The 17992-nt window shown below is 33.7% G+C and overlaps 1 protein-coding gene across 4 annotated transcripts in view; it reads right to left on the reverse strand.

Moving 5' to 3' along the window:
- GABRA1 (gamma-aminobutyric acid type A receptor subunit alpha1) overlaps positions 1–17992 on the reverse strand; it is a 63445-nt gene that overhangs the window by 40966 nt on the left and 4487 nt on the right. For 3 of the 4 annotated variants that reach the window (XM_017889039.1, XM_017889040.1, XM_017889041.1), the window contains 2 exons: positions 15645–15733; positions 12275–12387 (listed from right to left, as the gene is read on the reverse strand). In XM_017889039.1, coding sequence (XP_017744528.1) covers positions 12275–12387; positions 15645–15718 — 187 coding nt within the window. In that variant the 5' untranslated portion in view covers positions 15719–15733. Of the gene's footprint in view, positions 1–12274; positions 12388–15644; positions 15734–17891; positions 17967–17992 lie in introns of those variants that run through there. The other variant, XM_017889042.1, reaches the window with a different exon arrangement.

Raw genomic sequence — 17992 nt, forward strand, 5'->3', positions numbered from 1 at the left:
AAATTATTTTTAATTTATATTTTTCCCAGGGAATAATTTGGATAACTCAGTTATGATTTAGTGCCAGAAAGCAAACATTTATAAAACATACTCTCGAGTCCTTAAAGAGTTAATAAGGCTTGCTAAAGTACACTATATATTTTCCAAAAGTAGCACAAACACCTGGAGGATCTTTCTAGCCATGTACAAATATTTATACGCCAGGGTATTTGTATCTCTGTCATGTAACATAAAAAAGGTGATTCACCTTTTGTAAGTTCATTTGAATTTATAAAATGATGATTTCCTTTAAAATCAGGAGCTGGCCTTTTTCCCTTAGCAATTTACTTGTGAAGAGTTAAGACTGTCAGTATAAATTTATCCCAAGAAGATCATGTTATATACTATACATAACGTGTAAGTCAGCTAAAAAAAAGTTTTGAATCAGAGATGTTCCCCTCAATAACCAATACCATATTTTTTGCACAAAAAATTAATTGACTTTAAACTGCTTAAATGAGTCTCTTGATGTAGGAATTATCTGCAGTTTGTCCTTTTAAAAGTTCAAAATGAGAACATAGTTTATGACAATGAAAATAAAGAGTAGTGGTTTTAGAACTCACTTCCAACCGTAGCTTTAACACGCTGCATCAACTTTGGGTAGTGTGAGATGCACAGTTATCAGCACTGTTTCAGCTGCCTTAACCATCCTTCTCTTCTGATGTCCCTATTCTCATTCATTCTAGCACCATTTCCACTATATGTTCTCTCTATTACACACATTATTTACATATATACTTTTTACTAGATTACTTCTTTTTCTTAGTTAAAACATCTGTTATTTCTTAAGACTTCATCAAGAGCTTGTACTGTATTAGAAGTCAGGACTGCTTTTCAATGAAAAATAGTAATAAACAAAATCTATGATATCTGTTCACAAAAGTTTGAATTTATCATAGTAAATGAGCTCACTCTTTTCTCCACTATTTTTTTTTCAATATTTTCCTTTCTGGATCAAATAAAGGCACTGTCAGTTGGATTTTCTGTGATATAATAAAATATACCTTTGTTATCAAGAAGAAAGTACAAAAAGAAAGATAACCACAGACCCTCAGTCATATTTTCACCCTAAATTCTTTATGCACCTTATTGTTAATAATTTTATTTCTTATTATTTTAGATAAACTTCTTGCAATTAGGTGTTTCCAGACTGGGTGACCAAGGAGAATTAAAATCTAAATTATCTTTATACATAAATCTTGGTATGGTCTGATATTCCTATTACACATTTTTTTTTCCTGATTTGCTGACTCAACTTCTCTTTGTTTCCAAAGTTCAACTTTGGTTCTCTTCATACAACAAAGTGTAAGATCTACCATGCATATTTTATGAAACTTAGTAACATACATGGAGTCAAAAATGTTTTAATTATTTTATTTTGAGATGCATGTTCATTTAGGGAACACCTGCCAATCCTGGTCTGCACACTTGCACGTACTCTCTAGCCAAGGTCAGCTCTCCTGGAGTCCTTTATCACTATTTGTAATTCTTGAGTGTGGGAGGAGCATAATTTCTATACTTTAAGGTAATTCCATGAAGTCCTTAGCTTTACAAAATTGACTTACCAAAGGTGTTAGGAGCCTAGGAGCCACCAATCTGCATTACTTAGCATGATAAAAAGCCCTGAAGGGGTAAGGTGACCACTTGGCAAATGTATGGGCCATTTCTCTCTGTTATTTTAAGATTGTTAGTAGGTAACCATACTGAAATAAACTAGTTAAGGCTCAAAAGCATGTTTATAAAGATTATTATACCAATAAAATACAGCACAAAATATAGTTAAGTTTACATCCATGTTGCCATGCATAATTGTTACTGTGCCATTTAAAGATATGGCAAAAATAGAAATAAATTCACATACATGATTATAACCACATTTTGAGAGTCTGTTTCTTTAATATTTTGTTTAGCCTTTCTCCTAAACTTATTTACCATACCAGTTCATCATCTTCAGGTACTTTATCTTGTTTTCTGCTAGACACTTGGCTCTGAGATTTCCCAATACTTACCATTCCAATATTATAAGACAAGTGCCCTGACTGGGAGTTCCCATATGTGTCTCTTGAAAGACCCTACTCACTATGAACTCTAACCATACATGTATCCTTAAAGAGTTCCTGATTTCTTACTCTCTAATTATTATTTTTCTCCTCCAACCATACTCTCAATCCCTAGGCTTTAGGTTGCAAAGTTTGTAAGTCTCAAAACTGAAAGATGCCTGTGGGAGACTGCAGTGACCAACTACTAAATGCAAGGAGGAGCAAAGGCATAAGAAGAGGAAGAAGCAGAGAGTAACGTATTCTGCATATTATCTGGAACTTGGGGCATTAGAATAATTTTAAAAGGGGAACAACCACTCCTCATATGTTCCCCTCTAGTATATCTCCTTTGCCACATACCCAAGAAATTCTCTTTCATTTGATTTGTCATCAGCTCTTAGCAAGTGTCCAGTGGGGACAAGGGGCAGTGGGGAAAGCTTATGTGGCTGGAAAACTCTGCTAATTAACACTGTTGCAAACATTAACATCCTAATGTCTCTGAGGAATCATGTCCTAAATAAATATGGTCAATCTTGTTTACCCATGTTTCCCCAAATTATTTGGCACTGCTACTCTATTTCAAAAGCTTTAGGGTACACTTGAGGCATATATAACAATATAATACATTGTGTTGTTAAAAAAAATAACTTCAAAATATAAGTTTAAAAAACTCAGACAGATGTGAAAACAAGTAAAATTCCCTGGAAAGCCACCATCCACATAAGTCCACTGATACGGTTTGGATATTTGTCCCCGCTCAAATCTCATGCTGACCTGTAATCCCCAATTTTGGAGCTGGGGCCTGGAGGGAGGTATTTGGATTTTGGGGGTGGATCCCCATGAATGGCTTGGGCCATCTCCTTGGTGATAAGTGAGCTCTCTTTCTCTGAGTTCACATGAGATCATTGTCATTTAGAAGTCTCTCTCTCTCTCTTTTCTCTCCGCGCCCCCTGCCACGCGAGCAGTCCTTCCCTGGGGCACTCCATCCTCCCCATCTGAACCCCACCCTCTCTCCTCTCTCACTTCTGCTTTTGTCATGTGATACATCTGCTCCCCTTTCACCTTCTGCCATGATTGGAACTTCCTGAGGCCCTCATCAAAAGCCAAGCAGATGCCAGTGTCATGCTTGTACAGCCTGCAGAATAGTGAGCCAATAAAAATTGTTTTCTTTATAAATTACCCCAGTCTCAGTTATTTCTCTATAGCAATTCAAGAATGGTCTAACACGTCCACTTTCTATTCAAATATAAACTTAATGATTTTCCTCAAACCACATCCTCACAAATATACAAACTGTATATGTATAAACTTATATACAAATACTATACTACAATTCCTAACTCCCAGACAATAGTTAATCTGTTTTTCCAGGAATTTTCTACAATATTGGTATCTTGCTAATAAGATTTGAAATAACATATGTTTTAAAGTGATAATTCAAAAAGATGAGATTAGTACTGGAAACAACAATGAGAAAACCAGAGTAGTAAAATAAGTAGTAAGCACAATAGATTAAGCATCTAAACATTCAGATTTAAACTCTGATTTTTCTTGAGAACAAGCTGCGTGATTTTAGGTACAAGCCTTTAATCTCTCTGAGTCTCTATTCTTACATTTTGAATGAATAAATAATACCTGTTCAAATGACTACACAGCATTGGAGTGATGTTCAAATAACATTGTGGTGCCACAACACTTTGAGAGGCATCTGTTGGGTACATTAATTTAGTCAAGAAATGTTTATTAAACATTTTCTATGTGCCACTTAGGCACTCTTCTAGGTAACAGTAATACAATAATGAGTAAAACTATAAATGCTTCTGTTCCTCTGTAGCAAAACACATACTTATCTTAGGAAAAACATATTTTAGGTTGATTAGGGGATACATAGAGATGTAAGTACCTACAGAATTATGCAAAAACACATATGCACACATTCTGCTAATTAAATTCAGATTATAAATGCTCTGAAAAAAATGTCATTTGAAGAAATAAAACTTGAAATGAGACTTTAAAGATGGGAAAAATTGAGTAAGATCCAGGGAGAGGAAAAAAAATTTAAAAGAGAAGGAGGCAAAGGATCTGAGGTGAAAATAAATGTGCTAAATGTGTTATGTTTAAGAAACAGAAAGTGCAGTATATCTGGATCCTGGTGATGCTGATGATCATGGTACAAGATGACAATCTAGAGGTAAGTGGGACCATATCTGAAGATCCCTGAGCATTTCAGCTAGCAGTTGACCTTTATTTTGATGCAGTAGGAAGCCTTTGGGTAATGAAATGAAATGAAATGATGTTACTTACAGTCTAAGAAGATAGTTGATGCTGTGTGAATAGTGAATTGCAAGAGTGACTGTAATAAAAAATGGAGGAGGGAATGAATAAGAAAGAATTGTAGGTGGTATTTTGTTAGTAATGCTATCATAACCATTTATTTAATATGGTATTGGCCATATTTTCCCTGGAAATGCTGTCTGCTGAGGAACTCAGAGTAATATTCAACTAGACCCAGTTCTGTGGGTTCATAACTGATGAAGGAGGTCTGTTGCCTTATTTAAGCTGCTTTGTGTCTATTGATTCACAGAGGTAGGCACTACATGGAGACTAAATGGACTAACATTAGTCGTTATAATAAAATGTATCCCAAAACCCTACTTTAAAATGGTCCTGTTTGGAAATTGAAAATATCCTGGGCTCCTACATAAACATCAATGTATATTCCTGGATAAGGCAATGTTCCAGCTCCCTGGTGACCTGCTTGATTGGAGCAACATTTTTGTCCCCTGTCCTTCTTCTCTATTCAATTAATGCCTTAGAAAAACTGGAAACTATCTCTTAGATAATATGTAGAGCTACTTAATTTTGACTGTATTCAGCTACTAAGTCTGGATATGGGGGTAGACACCCAAGTTTCAAGGTGTTTGACCAATCCCTGATTCTTTGGTATTTTGGGATTCCAAGAACTCAGATATTGCAAGCATGTCCTAGGAAGAAAGGTCAATATTATTGCAGGAGCTATTTATCTTATTTCCACTGATAAATTCTCTCCATATGCTGTAATTTGAGCAGTTTCTATCGAGAGAGGGCTAACCTTCAGAGAAGATTGTGCTGTTGGAGAAATGGGTTTCTTTTGATCAGTAGAAGTCCTTTTTTAATTTTTATAATTTTTAATTGTTGTGAGAACATAGTAGGTGTATGCATTTACAGAGTACCTGAGATGTCTGGATACAAGCATGCAATGTGTAATCAGTATAAATCTTGATCAAAATTGTGCAAACTGTGATAACTCTCAGGCATCCTATTTCACATTCACATGATAGCATTTTAGTTATACGAGAATAATACTATTAACAATCTTACAGAAATATGCAAATACTTAGGGCCTTGCTTTCTCTTAAGTTTTCCAAAAATGGCAGTCTGTGATATATAGCAAATGAGATTCTCATCTCAGGAACACTACACTATTTTTCAAGTATTGAAATCTGATTCTGCCAGAAAAAAAAAAAAAAGCAATGATCTGTAGACAAGGTTTTTTTTTTAAATCCCACATTGGTTCTGGAATCAACATGGGAAATGGAAGCTATATAAAAAGGTCAAGAGTAGTTGCACAAAAAATAAACCATAGCTGTTTACTAATGCTGTGCAAATTATAATTTGGACATAGTTGCAATGGTTACCTTTTTGTAAATGTTTTCATTTTTAACTTTTGTGGATACCTAATAGGTGTATATATCTATGTGGTACATGAGATGTTTTGATACAAGCATGCAATACATCATAATCACATCATAGAAAACAGGGTATCCATCACCTCAAGCATTTATTCTTCATTTTAAAAACAATAAAATTATACTCTTTTAGTTATTTTAAAATGTCCAGTTACATTGCTATTGACTATAGTCATCCTGTTGTGCTATTAAATACTAGGTCTTAGTCATTCTTCCTATGTTTTTGTATTTTCTTTTGTACCCATTAACCATCCCCATCGACCTCCCCTCATTATCCTACCCTGCCTGATAACTGTCCTTCTACTCTGTGTCCATGAGTTTAATTGCTTTGATTTTTAATTTCCACAAATAAGTGAGAACATGCGATATGGATGCAACTGGAGATGATTATGCTGAGTGAAAGAAGGCAGGCACAGAAAGAAAAACGTCACAGTAGTTTCATTTTATCTCAGGAGAATATTGGCCCTGATCAGGTGGATGGTTTATATACCACAGAAAAGATGAAAGTAGCAAGTTTTCTAAACACGCTAGAACATTCCTTTGGGTATCTAGGTTAAATTCATTAGACAAGCTGGCTTCATGAGCTGACGGTAGACCTCCGTCAGTAAATGTTAAAAGGTATTCTCTGTTCATTTTAACAACTCCTCTTGTGGTTTTGGTAACTACCTTTTCTCTATAATTTAGCTGAATTATGAAATGTCTAGATACAGTATTTCTGTGGAAATGTATTGCATTTTGCCCAAGTCTGAACATCTGCTCCACACCTTGCATTAAAAGCAACAGAGAAAACGACAGCAAATTCAAAAGGAAGGATTCCAGAGTAGAATTTCAAAACATAATACTAAAGGCTATTCCCTGGTATAGTAAACACAACAAAAACAACAACAGGAGATTGGATAAACCTAACCATCTTTTAGTTTTCTTTGGAAATTGTCAGTAATTTAGACTATTTTATCTAATGCTATCACATTGTGACAGAAATTATTTTGTCCTATTTTTTGAAATTGTGTTTTTTTAATATAAATACAAAACAAGTATTTTAACATTAGTTGAACATGAACAAAATGTTTATCTCTGATCTCAACGTTACAAGGGATATATATATATATATATATAAAAGACCACATGAATATCAGACATCTTATCATCCCGAGAGAGGTCAAAGTTGAATTTTAAAAGAATTAAACTGTGTGGCTTTCCCTATCCTCGAGTCACCTAAACTTTACAAAGTTGCACAAAAAAATAAATTGTTCTTTTTAGAGCACTCTTAGTTTTCCATTTTTTCTTATTTTTACATAAGGAAATGGAACCCAAGACCCAAGCCAATTCCCTAAGAAGTCAACAGTATTTTGCCAACTGTAGGGAATTTCCAACCTAGCTGCCTTGCATTAGGGAGTTGGGAATTCTTACATCCTGAAGCTGAGATCTCTTGCAACAATTAGGCTAAAGGTTAGTCTTAAAGGTTTTACATTGGCATAAATAATTCAAGATTAGGAAAAAATATGATGGTAAGGAGAAACCCTGCTTTGAGGCATAAATGATTTGTAAAATAATATGCTACTGTTAAAATACATTCAGAGACAGCTCCAGTTACTAACGCTCTTCTAATTGATGCTGTCAAAAAAAAAATCTATAAATGAAAACAAAACAAAACCCCCCAAACCAAAAAATCCAAATCTACAGCAGTTACAGAGAAAATAAAATGTTAACTAAATATCTGTGAAATGTGTAGCAGGGATAAAGGTAGTCCATTCTCTATCTACAATCTTACTTCTCTATCATCTGCCTTTCCACTCTTCTCTCAGGGTTTGTTGTTTTAGGAATACACAACCATCTCTGTTTCCTTTGCTGTCTTTATGTGGTTTGAGGACAAAACTTTTGAGAGGCATTTATCATCCAAGATATTATACACTGATATTAAGTTGAAGACTGATTCAGATATTATAATAATATTTCCAGGAACTACTATTAACAGGGAGAGGGAGGATGAAAAGTTCTTTCTTCTGAAATTCTTTCAAAATGTGACTCACTTAAGACTTCATTCCTTCAGCTATATCATGTTTGTGTTCTAGTTAAAGAAGTATCTGCCCTAATTTGTTTTCCAAGAAGTGAAATGAATGTGTTTATAGAATAATATGTTTTTTGTAAGTTAGATGCATGAAAATGAGCATGTGTACAGAAGAAAAAACCTTTAGCTTGGTGGCATGTCCTCTCGGTGATAAACTGTGTATCAGTGTGGCTCACCTGGGATTTTGGTTTATCATAAATAAAGTGTAGCCTGTTTATATGGTGCAGTAAAAGGGAGGAGAAACATGTCACTGGAGGAGTATTAAGTACCCATAAAAGCCTGATTATCTTCCTTCAAAATTCAGCTTCATATCTCTGTTTATGGATTATTTTTGTCCCACGCCCAAAATGTAGGGGAAGCCAGTATGAAAGTGACTGAAATTTCACACAGATGGGTGCAGTTCAGCAGGAGCATTATTTATTTTTTTAGAAAGCTAGAGAACATTCAGGCTTCCTTCATATATTACAATATGGGCAAAGAGGAGAAAACTTGGGAAAATGAATTTCCTGGGAAAATTTTGGTTTCATCCTGATTTAGAACTAAAAGAGCCATATAAACAGATCAAGGGACACTTGAGTCTCCCCAGGCTCATGAGATTAATTCCTCTCTTTTTTAATTTCCTCTGTGTTGCTCTCCTTCGCTTCCTCGATTCCTCTTACTCCCTTCTGTTCTCTATTTTCTATCCTCTTTTGCTTTCATTTTTAAATCTTTTTCTTTCTTATCTTCCCATTTTTTCTGACTTTTATCCTTTTTTCCTTATTTTATTCTTCTACACTGACCATGCTTTAGGCAAGGGTTCTTTCAAAAACATTGTTCAGCTTCTCATTGCAAGAATGTAGCAGCCCCCCACACCTTGCCAACAAAGAGATTATAGACAAGAATGCATTCAGCAATTACTGATAATTTTTATTTGTATTTTCTGGATACTGATTATTTTAACTCGAGTCTATTTAAAAGTTTCTTTGCTGACATTGTACTTAAATTACGAACATAGCTGACGTATTTTTCTCTTTACAATCCCAAATAGACCATATTAAATTTTTCGAATTCCATGTATTCTAATCTTCTGTAGCTCTCCTACCTTCAAAAATCCCTTCCTAGAGATCTCTCTTTATTAGTCGTCCTTTTATTTGCAGTTCCTCATGATTGCTCTTATCTCTGAAAAGGCAGCCTTTTAAAATAGTTTTATAATGTTTGCAAACTGATTCCTATCATCTAGACTAACCAAGTTATATATTTTGTTTTCTAGTTATCGAACCCAAGGTTTATGTCTACTAAGAACAGTGCTATACCTTCTGATGCAGTGTGTGTTCTAAAAAACAGGTCATGATGAATTTGCAAATACAGGAGTTTCTTGTACTAGTCTCAAGTCTCAGCTTATCACATTTTCTACTTCCTGGGGACATTCAGAAGCAAAATCCCCGCTTTTGCATAATGTTGTTACTTTTATAAAAAGACTTTTGTCATAATAAAAAAGATAGTGGACACCTTTATCTTGCAAGAGGAAATCATCCTAGCTGTGATCATAAAATTACTAAAAGAAAACTTTTACTCTCTTATGAGCAAATGATAATCTCACGTATTTCCTTTATACAGTCTTTTCATCTGGAGGCAAATGGCTCCTGAAAAAAATAAAAAATAAAAAGGGAGGGTCTGTTTTGCAGTTGGGATCTACTGGGATGCATGTCATACTTAAAGTACCAAAAATTTACGGTAAATAAATAAAATGAAGTACTTCAAACTTGCAAAATTTAAAAAGAAAGCCACGATAATGTCAACTTAATAGCAGCCAGCAATCATGGTGTTATCACATTTCTCTAAGTCTATAGCTGGTTATGTTTTTCAAAATGTCCTAAAACTATACTTAGTATTTTAAACTATAGTTCTCTAATGACAGATACCTTCTCAAAATCTACTTTAAAATGTTCATGACTCTGTAGATATAAGTAATAAACATGTGCTATTTTATTCCTTCAGGATTAAAAAAATTTCCCAAAAAAAATTAAAGAAAAGTTTAGTCAGTATCAAAGTTTTTTCATAAATCTCAAATCCATCACATTTAAGTGTACTAAATTCCAGTAGGATGTTTAGAATAAAAATAGAGAAAATATTTGAACTACTTTTTTGTTTCAATTTCTGTCATACTCTCAAAAGTCACTGTTATTAGGAATCAGAAATATCAGAAAAATCTTCTTTAGTAAAGATTAAAGCACATCCATTGTTAATTTTCTCAAGTCCTGGAATTATTATAGCAATTAGGTTCATTTCACTCTAAGGAAGACAGCTTGTCTATACTTGGACAACTACTATTTTGCTCTTTAAATACATATCTATTTTTGTTATTTTATGGGATTAACTAGATGATAAAAGTAGATTCTACAAAAATAGCAATTGACAGTATGAATTAATGTAGTTATTCCTGTAAGCAAATCTACCAGTATCACCAGTATTGAAAATTAGCTTTTCAATGAACTCTCAGTCTAATCTTTATATCTTCAAGGTCTAAGGCTCTCCAGGGTCTAGGAATGCATATGAGGATTAGTTAAAATAATTTCTCCTAAAATTTATTTGTTGAATGGGTTAATGTATACATTTATTAAAGAGTTATTATATACAATTAAAAGGAAATGAACAGTCACAGCTTGCTACGTGTACTCTGAACAATAATATAACCACTTGGCTACTATTTTAACAGTTTGTGAGTAAAATTATTTACTAAATTGAAGATGATGCACAAATCTGTCAGATAATACTCATATTTACATGTCAAAATATTAAATAGAATTTTCTAAACCAGGATGAAGAGAAATTTTTTAAATATGTTGTGAAATTCTGTTGAGTTTTTAGGGAATGATGGCACAGGGCAGGAAGGAGATTAGGTAAAGTAATCAGATAACATTCCAACCAGTGTTTTCAAAAGTCTTGCTATGTAAAATTTATGTCACTAGCCTGGCTATTTCTTCTTTTCATACATTCCTCATCTGGCTAGTTTCGTAATTTATTGCAAATTTTATGAATAAAAAAACTTTTGAAGACAATCGAGATGTTTAAATGTACACAAGCAGTATTTTAACATACCATATACACAATTAGGCTCCCCATTTTGTGATCACTCTATTTTGACTTAAAGAATTTTTTCTAAAAACCTGAATATAAACTTGGTGAAGTCTAAACCTGAGGAAATTTGTATAGTATGTCCTAAAATTAGTGTTTGAAATTGATTAAAAAGGATACCTGGTAAGACCTTTGACATGTATTTGGGTTGTGTCTTTGACAAGGAAGCTTCCCTTAAACCTCTGAGACACTAATGACATTTGGCAGCTTCAAAATAGACCCATAATGCACATCCATGTCATTACACTATGCAAAATATTTTTTTTAAAAGTAACTGTAAATCCATGCAACCATTTAGTTGAAAAATCATTGTTTGATTTGTAAGCTTTTTATTCTTTGCTTATCTGTGCTATCTAAATGAAGAAGAGGTGGCTTTCTTAATATTGCCATTTAATCACTATTTAAATATTGCTATTAAATAGTTACTACAAATGCTTTAGGAAAGGTTCAGTATCAACTACAGTTGGGAATCATGGATTCTAACCTTGGTTTTCTGTGTGACTTTGAATGATAATTTGTTTCTTTGGTTCTCTTGCTTTACTCTGAGATCAATATCTTGATTTGGCTTCATTAGTCTTTGTTTAGCCAAATAAGATAGTTTAATTATCTTATTCAAGTGTTATTCAAATGTGTGCAATTCCTAGAACTATTTACTCTTGTTGTTACACATATTGTGTTATTAAGTGCTGTCTTCTACCTAAGCAGAAATGTATCAATATAACTGAGTAATTGATATACCAAGAAAAATAAAATTGTATTAAGAAAATTAGGGTATAAGTTCAAATGCACAGTTAAACTACAACACTACCATCTATCTCATTCCCTTATTAGCCTAGAAGTGGTGGCAATTTAACACATAATAGTGGATCAATATGTAATATTCCAAAATAAATGTTTGAACCAACAGAATCAAAGATGCCCTGTTGGAATTAAATGCAGACATAGCAGTACCAGGTGAGGTAGCTGCAGTCTTTGTGCTGGAAGATAGAATATTATCCCAGTTTTACCTATATGAGAAAAACATTACATGGGAAGAACTGTGCTTATCACATAAATGTAGCATCTCCCTCGTGTCATTATTAGAAGTCCATGTCTGCTTTTTACTACATGTGGATATGAAACTACATGGTAACTTGAATTAACATAGAGTGATCTATTAAAAATAGATTTGTCATTAAATTACATGTTACCATTTTTATTATTTGACCATTTAGAGATAAAGTAAGGCTGTAATAGTAAAGTTTTCATATTATTCTCTAAAACAAAAATAAAATAATGCAACCTACCTCCCAATCCTGGTCTCAGGCGATTGTCATAACCATCTAGGAGTCTGTCCAAAATCCTGGTGAAGACAGTGGTATTGTCTTTAAGTTCATCTTGTAATGATGGCTGCCCATAGCTGAAAAAAACATAAAGAGAAGCAATAGCTAAAGTATACATTTCTACTAAAACCTCTTTCCAAATAAATCCTTTCTCAGTTTTTCTACCTTGATTTCAACTGAATCTTAACTTGAAAATTATTTTTTCACAAGGTGAAAAAGAATGTTGTTTTTAAACTCTGGGCATTTAATTATATTTTTAATTTTCATTTTTTAAATGTGAAAGGAAAATTATGAGAAATGACTTCTGTCTGTTTACTTTTTGAATTATCATGTATATTACATTATAATGCCTGTCTTCTCTGAGCAAGCAAGAATGCTAATGCACATGAAAAAAAAATAGGAAACTTCTTTACAAATTAAAAAGAGTTACCAAAATAACTGATTTTTTTTTAATTTAACATGTAGCAAAAGCCTAAGTTTTAACCTACCAACATCCCTTCCTTCGTTCACTTCATATAGGTTTGTGTTTTGGCGGGGTTTTCTTGATGTTCTTTTAAGAGATTTAGATAAAACATATTTCTTAGGATAATTATACTTTACATCAGTGTGCAAATTTTCATTCCTCTTAAGATTCATAACCCAATGATTAAAATTTGTCTGTTCACACAGCTAATTAACTTTCATTATTTATAGACTTAGATGTAAACAGAACCTTTAGAAAGATCAAGTTTAATAATCTTAATTTACAGTTGACTAAGCTGTAGTACGGTTGTAGTGTTTCGTTTAAGAAGGCACACCTATTTGTGTGCAAAACTTGACCTAGAACCTAACTTTCTTCAAATTCTAGTCTGAAACTTTATTTTCCTTCTTCTCTATTGGGATAATTACTTATATTTAAATGTTACTAGTTGAAGATGCAGCTTGTATCCCTTACCATTATTAGTCTTTGTGTTTCAACCACATAGTGATCTCAGTTCAAAAATTGTGTATTTCCTACATCAATCACATTGCTATCTATGCTCCTTGAATCATATTTTATATGATGATTAGCATGACAACTCCAAAATCCTTTGAGAGAAGTGTTTTCTATCTTAGGATGGATCACATTTACTCATATATTTCAATCATAGTTCTGACCTTGAGTACAAAAGCAAAATGAGTATAGGGTGTAAACTAAGAAACTGCCACAAATCTATCACTTTTGTATTTTCTACTTAATATGCCTTGTGCTTCACTCCTATGTGTTGATATTACTGATAAATATAAGAAAAATAGTAACATTTGAAACCAGAATTCACTTATTTGACAGCAGCAATATATATGATCAAAATATCATTTCAAAACCAAACACTGTTTTGCAGGTAATTAATTTTGTATCGGCAAAATGCAATGGCTATCATTCTGATAAACTTTCAATTTGATAAACTTACTAAAACTAAAGGCTATCCATAATATTGGATATACGTAATGTGCCTCTTTGAAACAACTTTTCATTCTCATAATTTCAACAGTGATGCCATGCAGATTGAGGGCTTACTCTCTTATGGCAAAATTAAACATCTTGCTGCTTTTTAAACCAAATTTTCAACAAGCTAAGTGTCTTCCAGGAGGTCTCACTGGCAGATGACAGCAGTAAGGCAAAAATAGTTTTATGAATGCAATTATTTATAAAAACTTATTGTCACAAAATCAACTGCCATGCCTGCATCTTTCAAGGATACTGGAAGGTCATCTTGATAAAAATGGAAAAGAAATGCTAGAACACCCCAAGTTGTGAGGAGGCCCTGATCGGGAACTCTGAGAAAGAAAGCAATACAATAAGAAGAGAGAAAAGATGAAATGGGGTAGCATGATGAAATAAACTTAGATTATTAAAACAATTCTTACAGTGTAGAGTGCTTATTACCTTTATCTACACCCTCTAAGATTTTACAGCTATATAAAACTCAGAAAATGTTTTTCTTCCTGATTTTATCTTACAAATATTTTCACCAATTGTTTGCATTGGAATACAGATGCCCAAAGAGACCACTGCCTTTTCCCCAAGACCAGTTCTGCTTTCCCAACTGGAATAGAAATCTTTCTTTTATGTGATTTTTTAATGACACTTCATCTTTATTTCTAACTTACTATGTCAAGTTGTAATTGTCAGAGAAAAACCCTATGAATAAGATGCTTATTCATTGGGTATTAAACACCCATGCCAATGTAGTGTTTCCTAAACTGAATATATATTTTGAAGAGAAATGCCAGTTACAGTACCTGATTTTGATTCTATATGAACCACTATATAATAAAACACTGTGCACTAACTCCATCTACAGGTCATTGCAATAGTAACACTTCATATAATTTTTCAAAAGCAGTAAAGACATTTAACTTCTCACATTAAGGATATCTGATAATAATGCCTGTTTGTCAGTGTTTACGATACACAATAGCAAAAAACAACAACAGACAACTTCTGAATTAAAACAAATCTTCCTAAATTCATATGTCTTTCCAGACTATTCCATCTCCCTAACTTAACTCTTAAGAGTTCACTTGCCAATACATTTTGAATAAACTCATATTTTTATGATATGTCTGACTTTCTTAGGGGCCACAGGAATAGGCAGAACAAGAAATAGAAAAGCAGATAAAGAAAAATCTGTAATACTTAGTCATGTAAATAGTTTCTACTATATTAATTTAACATGCCTGACTGGATCATTAGAACATATTTTGACTATGGTTAAGCTTTATAAACAATTAGTAATTGTTTTTTTAAATAGAGAAATTTGATTTTACCAAAGTTCTTAAATATTTGTCTCGTATAGCTACCTTTATTTGTTATGTAGATAATGATTTCAAAATATGATATGCACACGCTTTTATACAGACATGATTTTCAAATTAAAGATATTATTTAAAACTTTCTATTTCTATAAATACAAAAGTTATTGCATGGTCTTTACAATAGGCTAGAAATTCTCTTGTTAAAAAATCAGCTTACATAGTATGCAACCACTAATTGGGGTAACTTTTTCTAAGAATTAGGAAACCGCATGTTTTGTTCAGTTCCAGCTGAACAGCGAAAAGTTCAATGTAAGACTTAAATGTTGAATTAATACATGTCTTAACAATGACTTGCTAAGTGTATTGTAACTAACATACAAATACACCGATTTTTTTTTTTCATACTGCTCCTCTTTATTCTTAGCTGGAAATTATTGCAGTTAAGTTTTCTGAATTCCCTTAGTCATAAATTCATTTGAGGACAATTTTCTTCCCCCTGATAAAATAAATGAAGTTACAGAAATTTTCATGCAGATTTTTTAAAAAGTGTCCCCACCTTCTTCCAGGCAACGTGCTGAGAAGGAGGATCCAGGCCCAAAGATAGTCAGACAGACCTGGACTTTTCCTCATCGCGGGCTGGAGCAGCTGAAAAGTAGAATAAGTAGATATCAATGTCTGTAGCAAGAAACATCAGGTTATAACCACCAGGGCTGACTGAGGCAGTTTAGATGAATGCTTTGAAGTCAGGAAATGACCTCACTGGGATATGACACCTCATTGGAAGCAATGGAAACCTGGACCATCCATTCTCCACTTTCCCTTCCATTTCTCCATTCAGAAACATATCAGTGTCCTTATTCTCCTGTAAAAGAATACAAGTTGAAACGCTTTCAAGTGACAGTATTGCTCAACATAAAAACTGTGAGTTGTTTATCTCTGGATTTTATATTTATAATATAGTTTGGTTTGTTCTCTTCTTGTTGTTTATCATCTGAAAATTTAGACCTTTATGATTTGAGTTTCCACAGTGAACTGTGCATTAAAATTGTTAAGCTGGTGTCTCTAACAGGAAGAACATATTTAGGGATTGGATGGGATAGGTTAACATGTTGTGATGGCTGAATTCCTCTTTGAATTCTGCAGGTACCTTGATTTCAGAAGCAACTGTATTTCTTTCTATTTAAAAACATAGGAAACACACTGTTGAATGCCGGAGTCGTGCTTTTATTCTGTGCCTGTGACTGCTTTGTTAAATATGCTTCCTAATGTTTCTGTGAAGCTAAAGGACACACTTTATAGTCAAGCCATGTGCTGATCTCTCTCACATACAAACCACACACACAAATGCACACAAACATGCCCACACATATCTTTCAAGCCCTCTCAAATTCTGCCAGGTTGCTGCTAGAAAATGTTTCATCTCAAACAGATGGAAGCTGGAGTGCTTTGCTTTGCATGAATAAAGGGATCTTTTTTACCTCTTAGGTAAAGTGCAATCAATCACCATCTGATTGTTGAATTTAGACTTGGTAGTGGAATGTTGGAGAACTGGAGGACTACAGAAAGCTTAGAGAATTAAAAATGTATATAGTCTATGTGTGAAGTCAGTTTTCGAAATTCAATGCACTACCTGAATAAGGAGAAGCTCTGGTAACATTTTAATGTGCTGTAATTAATTCCAGTCATAATATAAGGAATGTTAACAGTATTTAATCTATACATCTTTGTAAGGTAAGTGATTAATAGATTGCAATCTTTTAAAGCTTCTTTTTCACTAAACCCTCTATAGCTTAATGTGGTATGCCTTTAAATACATCTAAAAATGCTTTCTGCACTCTCGGGAATCATTTAAATCACTAAAAACCATTACAAACAGGCATGTAAGCAATGAAACGTAATATGTTTAGAGCGAAATGGTCTAGAGATAAGAACTGTCAGCCTCATCATAGCTTTTACTTAATTTAGTAATTTAGTGACTGGTTTTGAAACAGATTAGTTGACTATGACAAGAAATCTTGGATAAATATTATGTTAAAATACTACATCTAAATTGCAAAATTTTAATTTACCTTTCTACTAATATTTATCATTTGTTAAGAGGGAAAAACAACTTCTCTTAGCCCTATTAATTTTGCTGATCTTTATAAAAGATTGAATATCTGAATGGGTAAACAAACCACAGCAAAATCCTTTGACAAGGCACCATAGCTTTTGCCCTCTTCTGACATTTTAGAAGAGAAAACCTATCATGGTACTTCAGTTGTTAAGAAAGTTTCTTGCAAATACAAACATAATAGTTTAAAAGAAAGGCTAAACTGCAGTCTTACCACTTTCTACCTTCATCCTCCCCCTCCCCCAGACACACACTCCAAACGTTACCATCCCATGCCACCCATATCACAGACTAAGTTGAGTTTTCGTGCCCAGAATGGGAGAGACCCCTACACCAGAGGACACTGGAAAGGGGAAAACAGGCGATTTTGCAGCCAGGACAAGAGAGTGCCTTCCCTAGGATGACGGAACAGTGAGACAGGTTTTCTGTCCCAGCGTCTTAACTTTAGCTGATGGCCCCCAACGCCCCTCCCCAACTCATCCCAGCTCCCCCTTGCAAAAATAAATAAATACATAAATACATAAATAACTAAATAATAAAAGACCAAAACAACATGCCACCACCCACCCTGCGGAATACATTCAAATATGCTTAAGAAAGAGGAGAAGAAAAGAAGAAAGACAGCGGAAAAATAATGCTCTTATATTGCTGCGGTTTCACCCTGAAAGAAAAACATTTCGTTGCTTCTACCTGCCGTGGGATCAGGCTCCTGTCCTGCTCGCTCCCTTGCTCGCTCGCTCGCTCGCTCTCCCTCTTCTCTCTCTCTCCCTCTCTCTCCCATCTCCCCCCCG

This window comes from Rhinopithecus bieti, unplaced genomic scaffold (assembly GCF_001698545.2).
Source record: "Rhinopithecus bieti isolate Rb0 unplaced genomic scaffold, ASM169854v2 scaffold_15850, whole genome shotgun sequence".
NCBI lineage: Eukaryota > Metazoa > Chordata > Mammalia > Primates > Cercopithecidae > Rhinopithecus > Rhinopithecus bieti.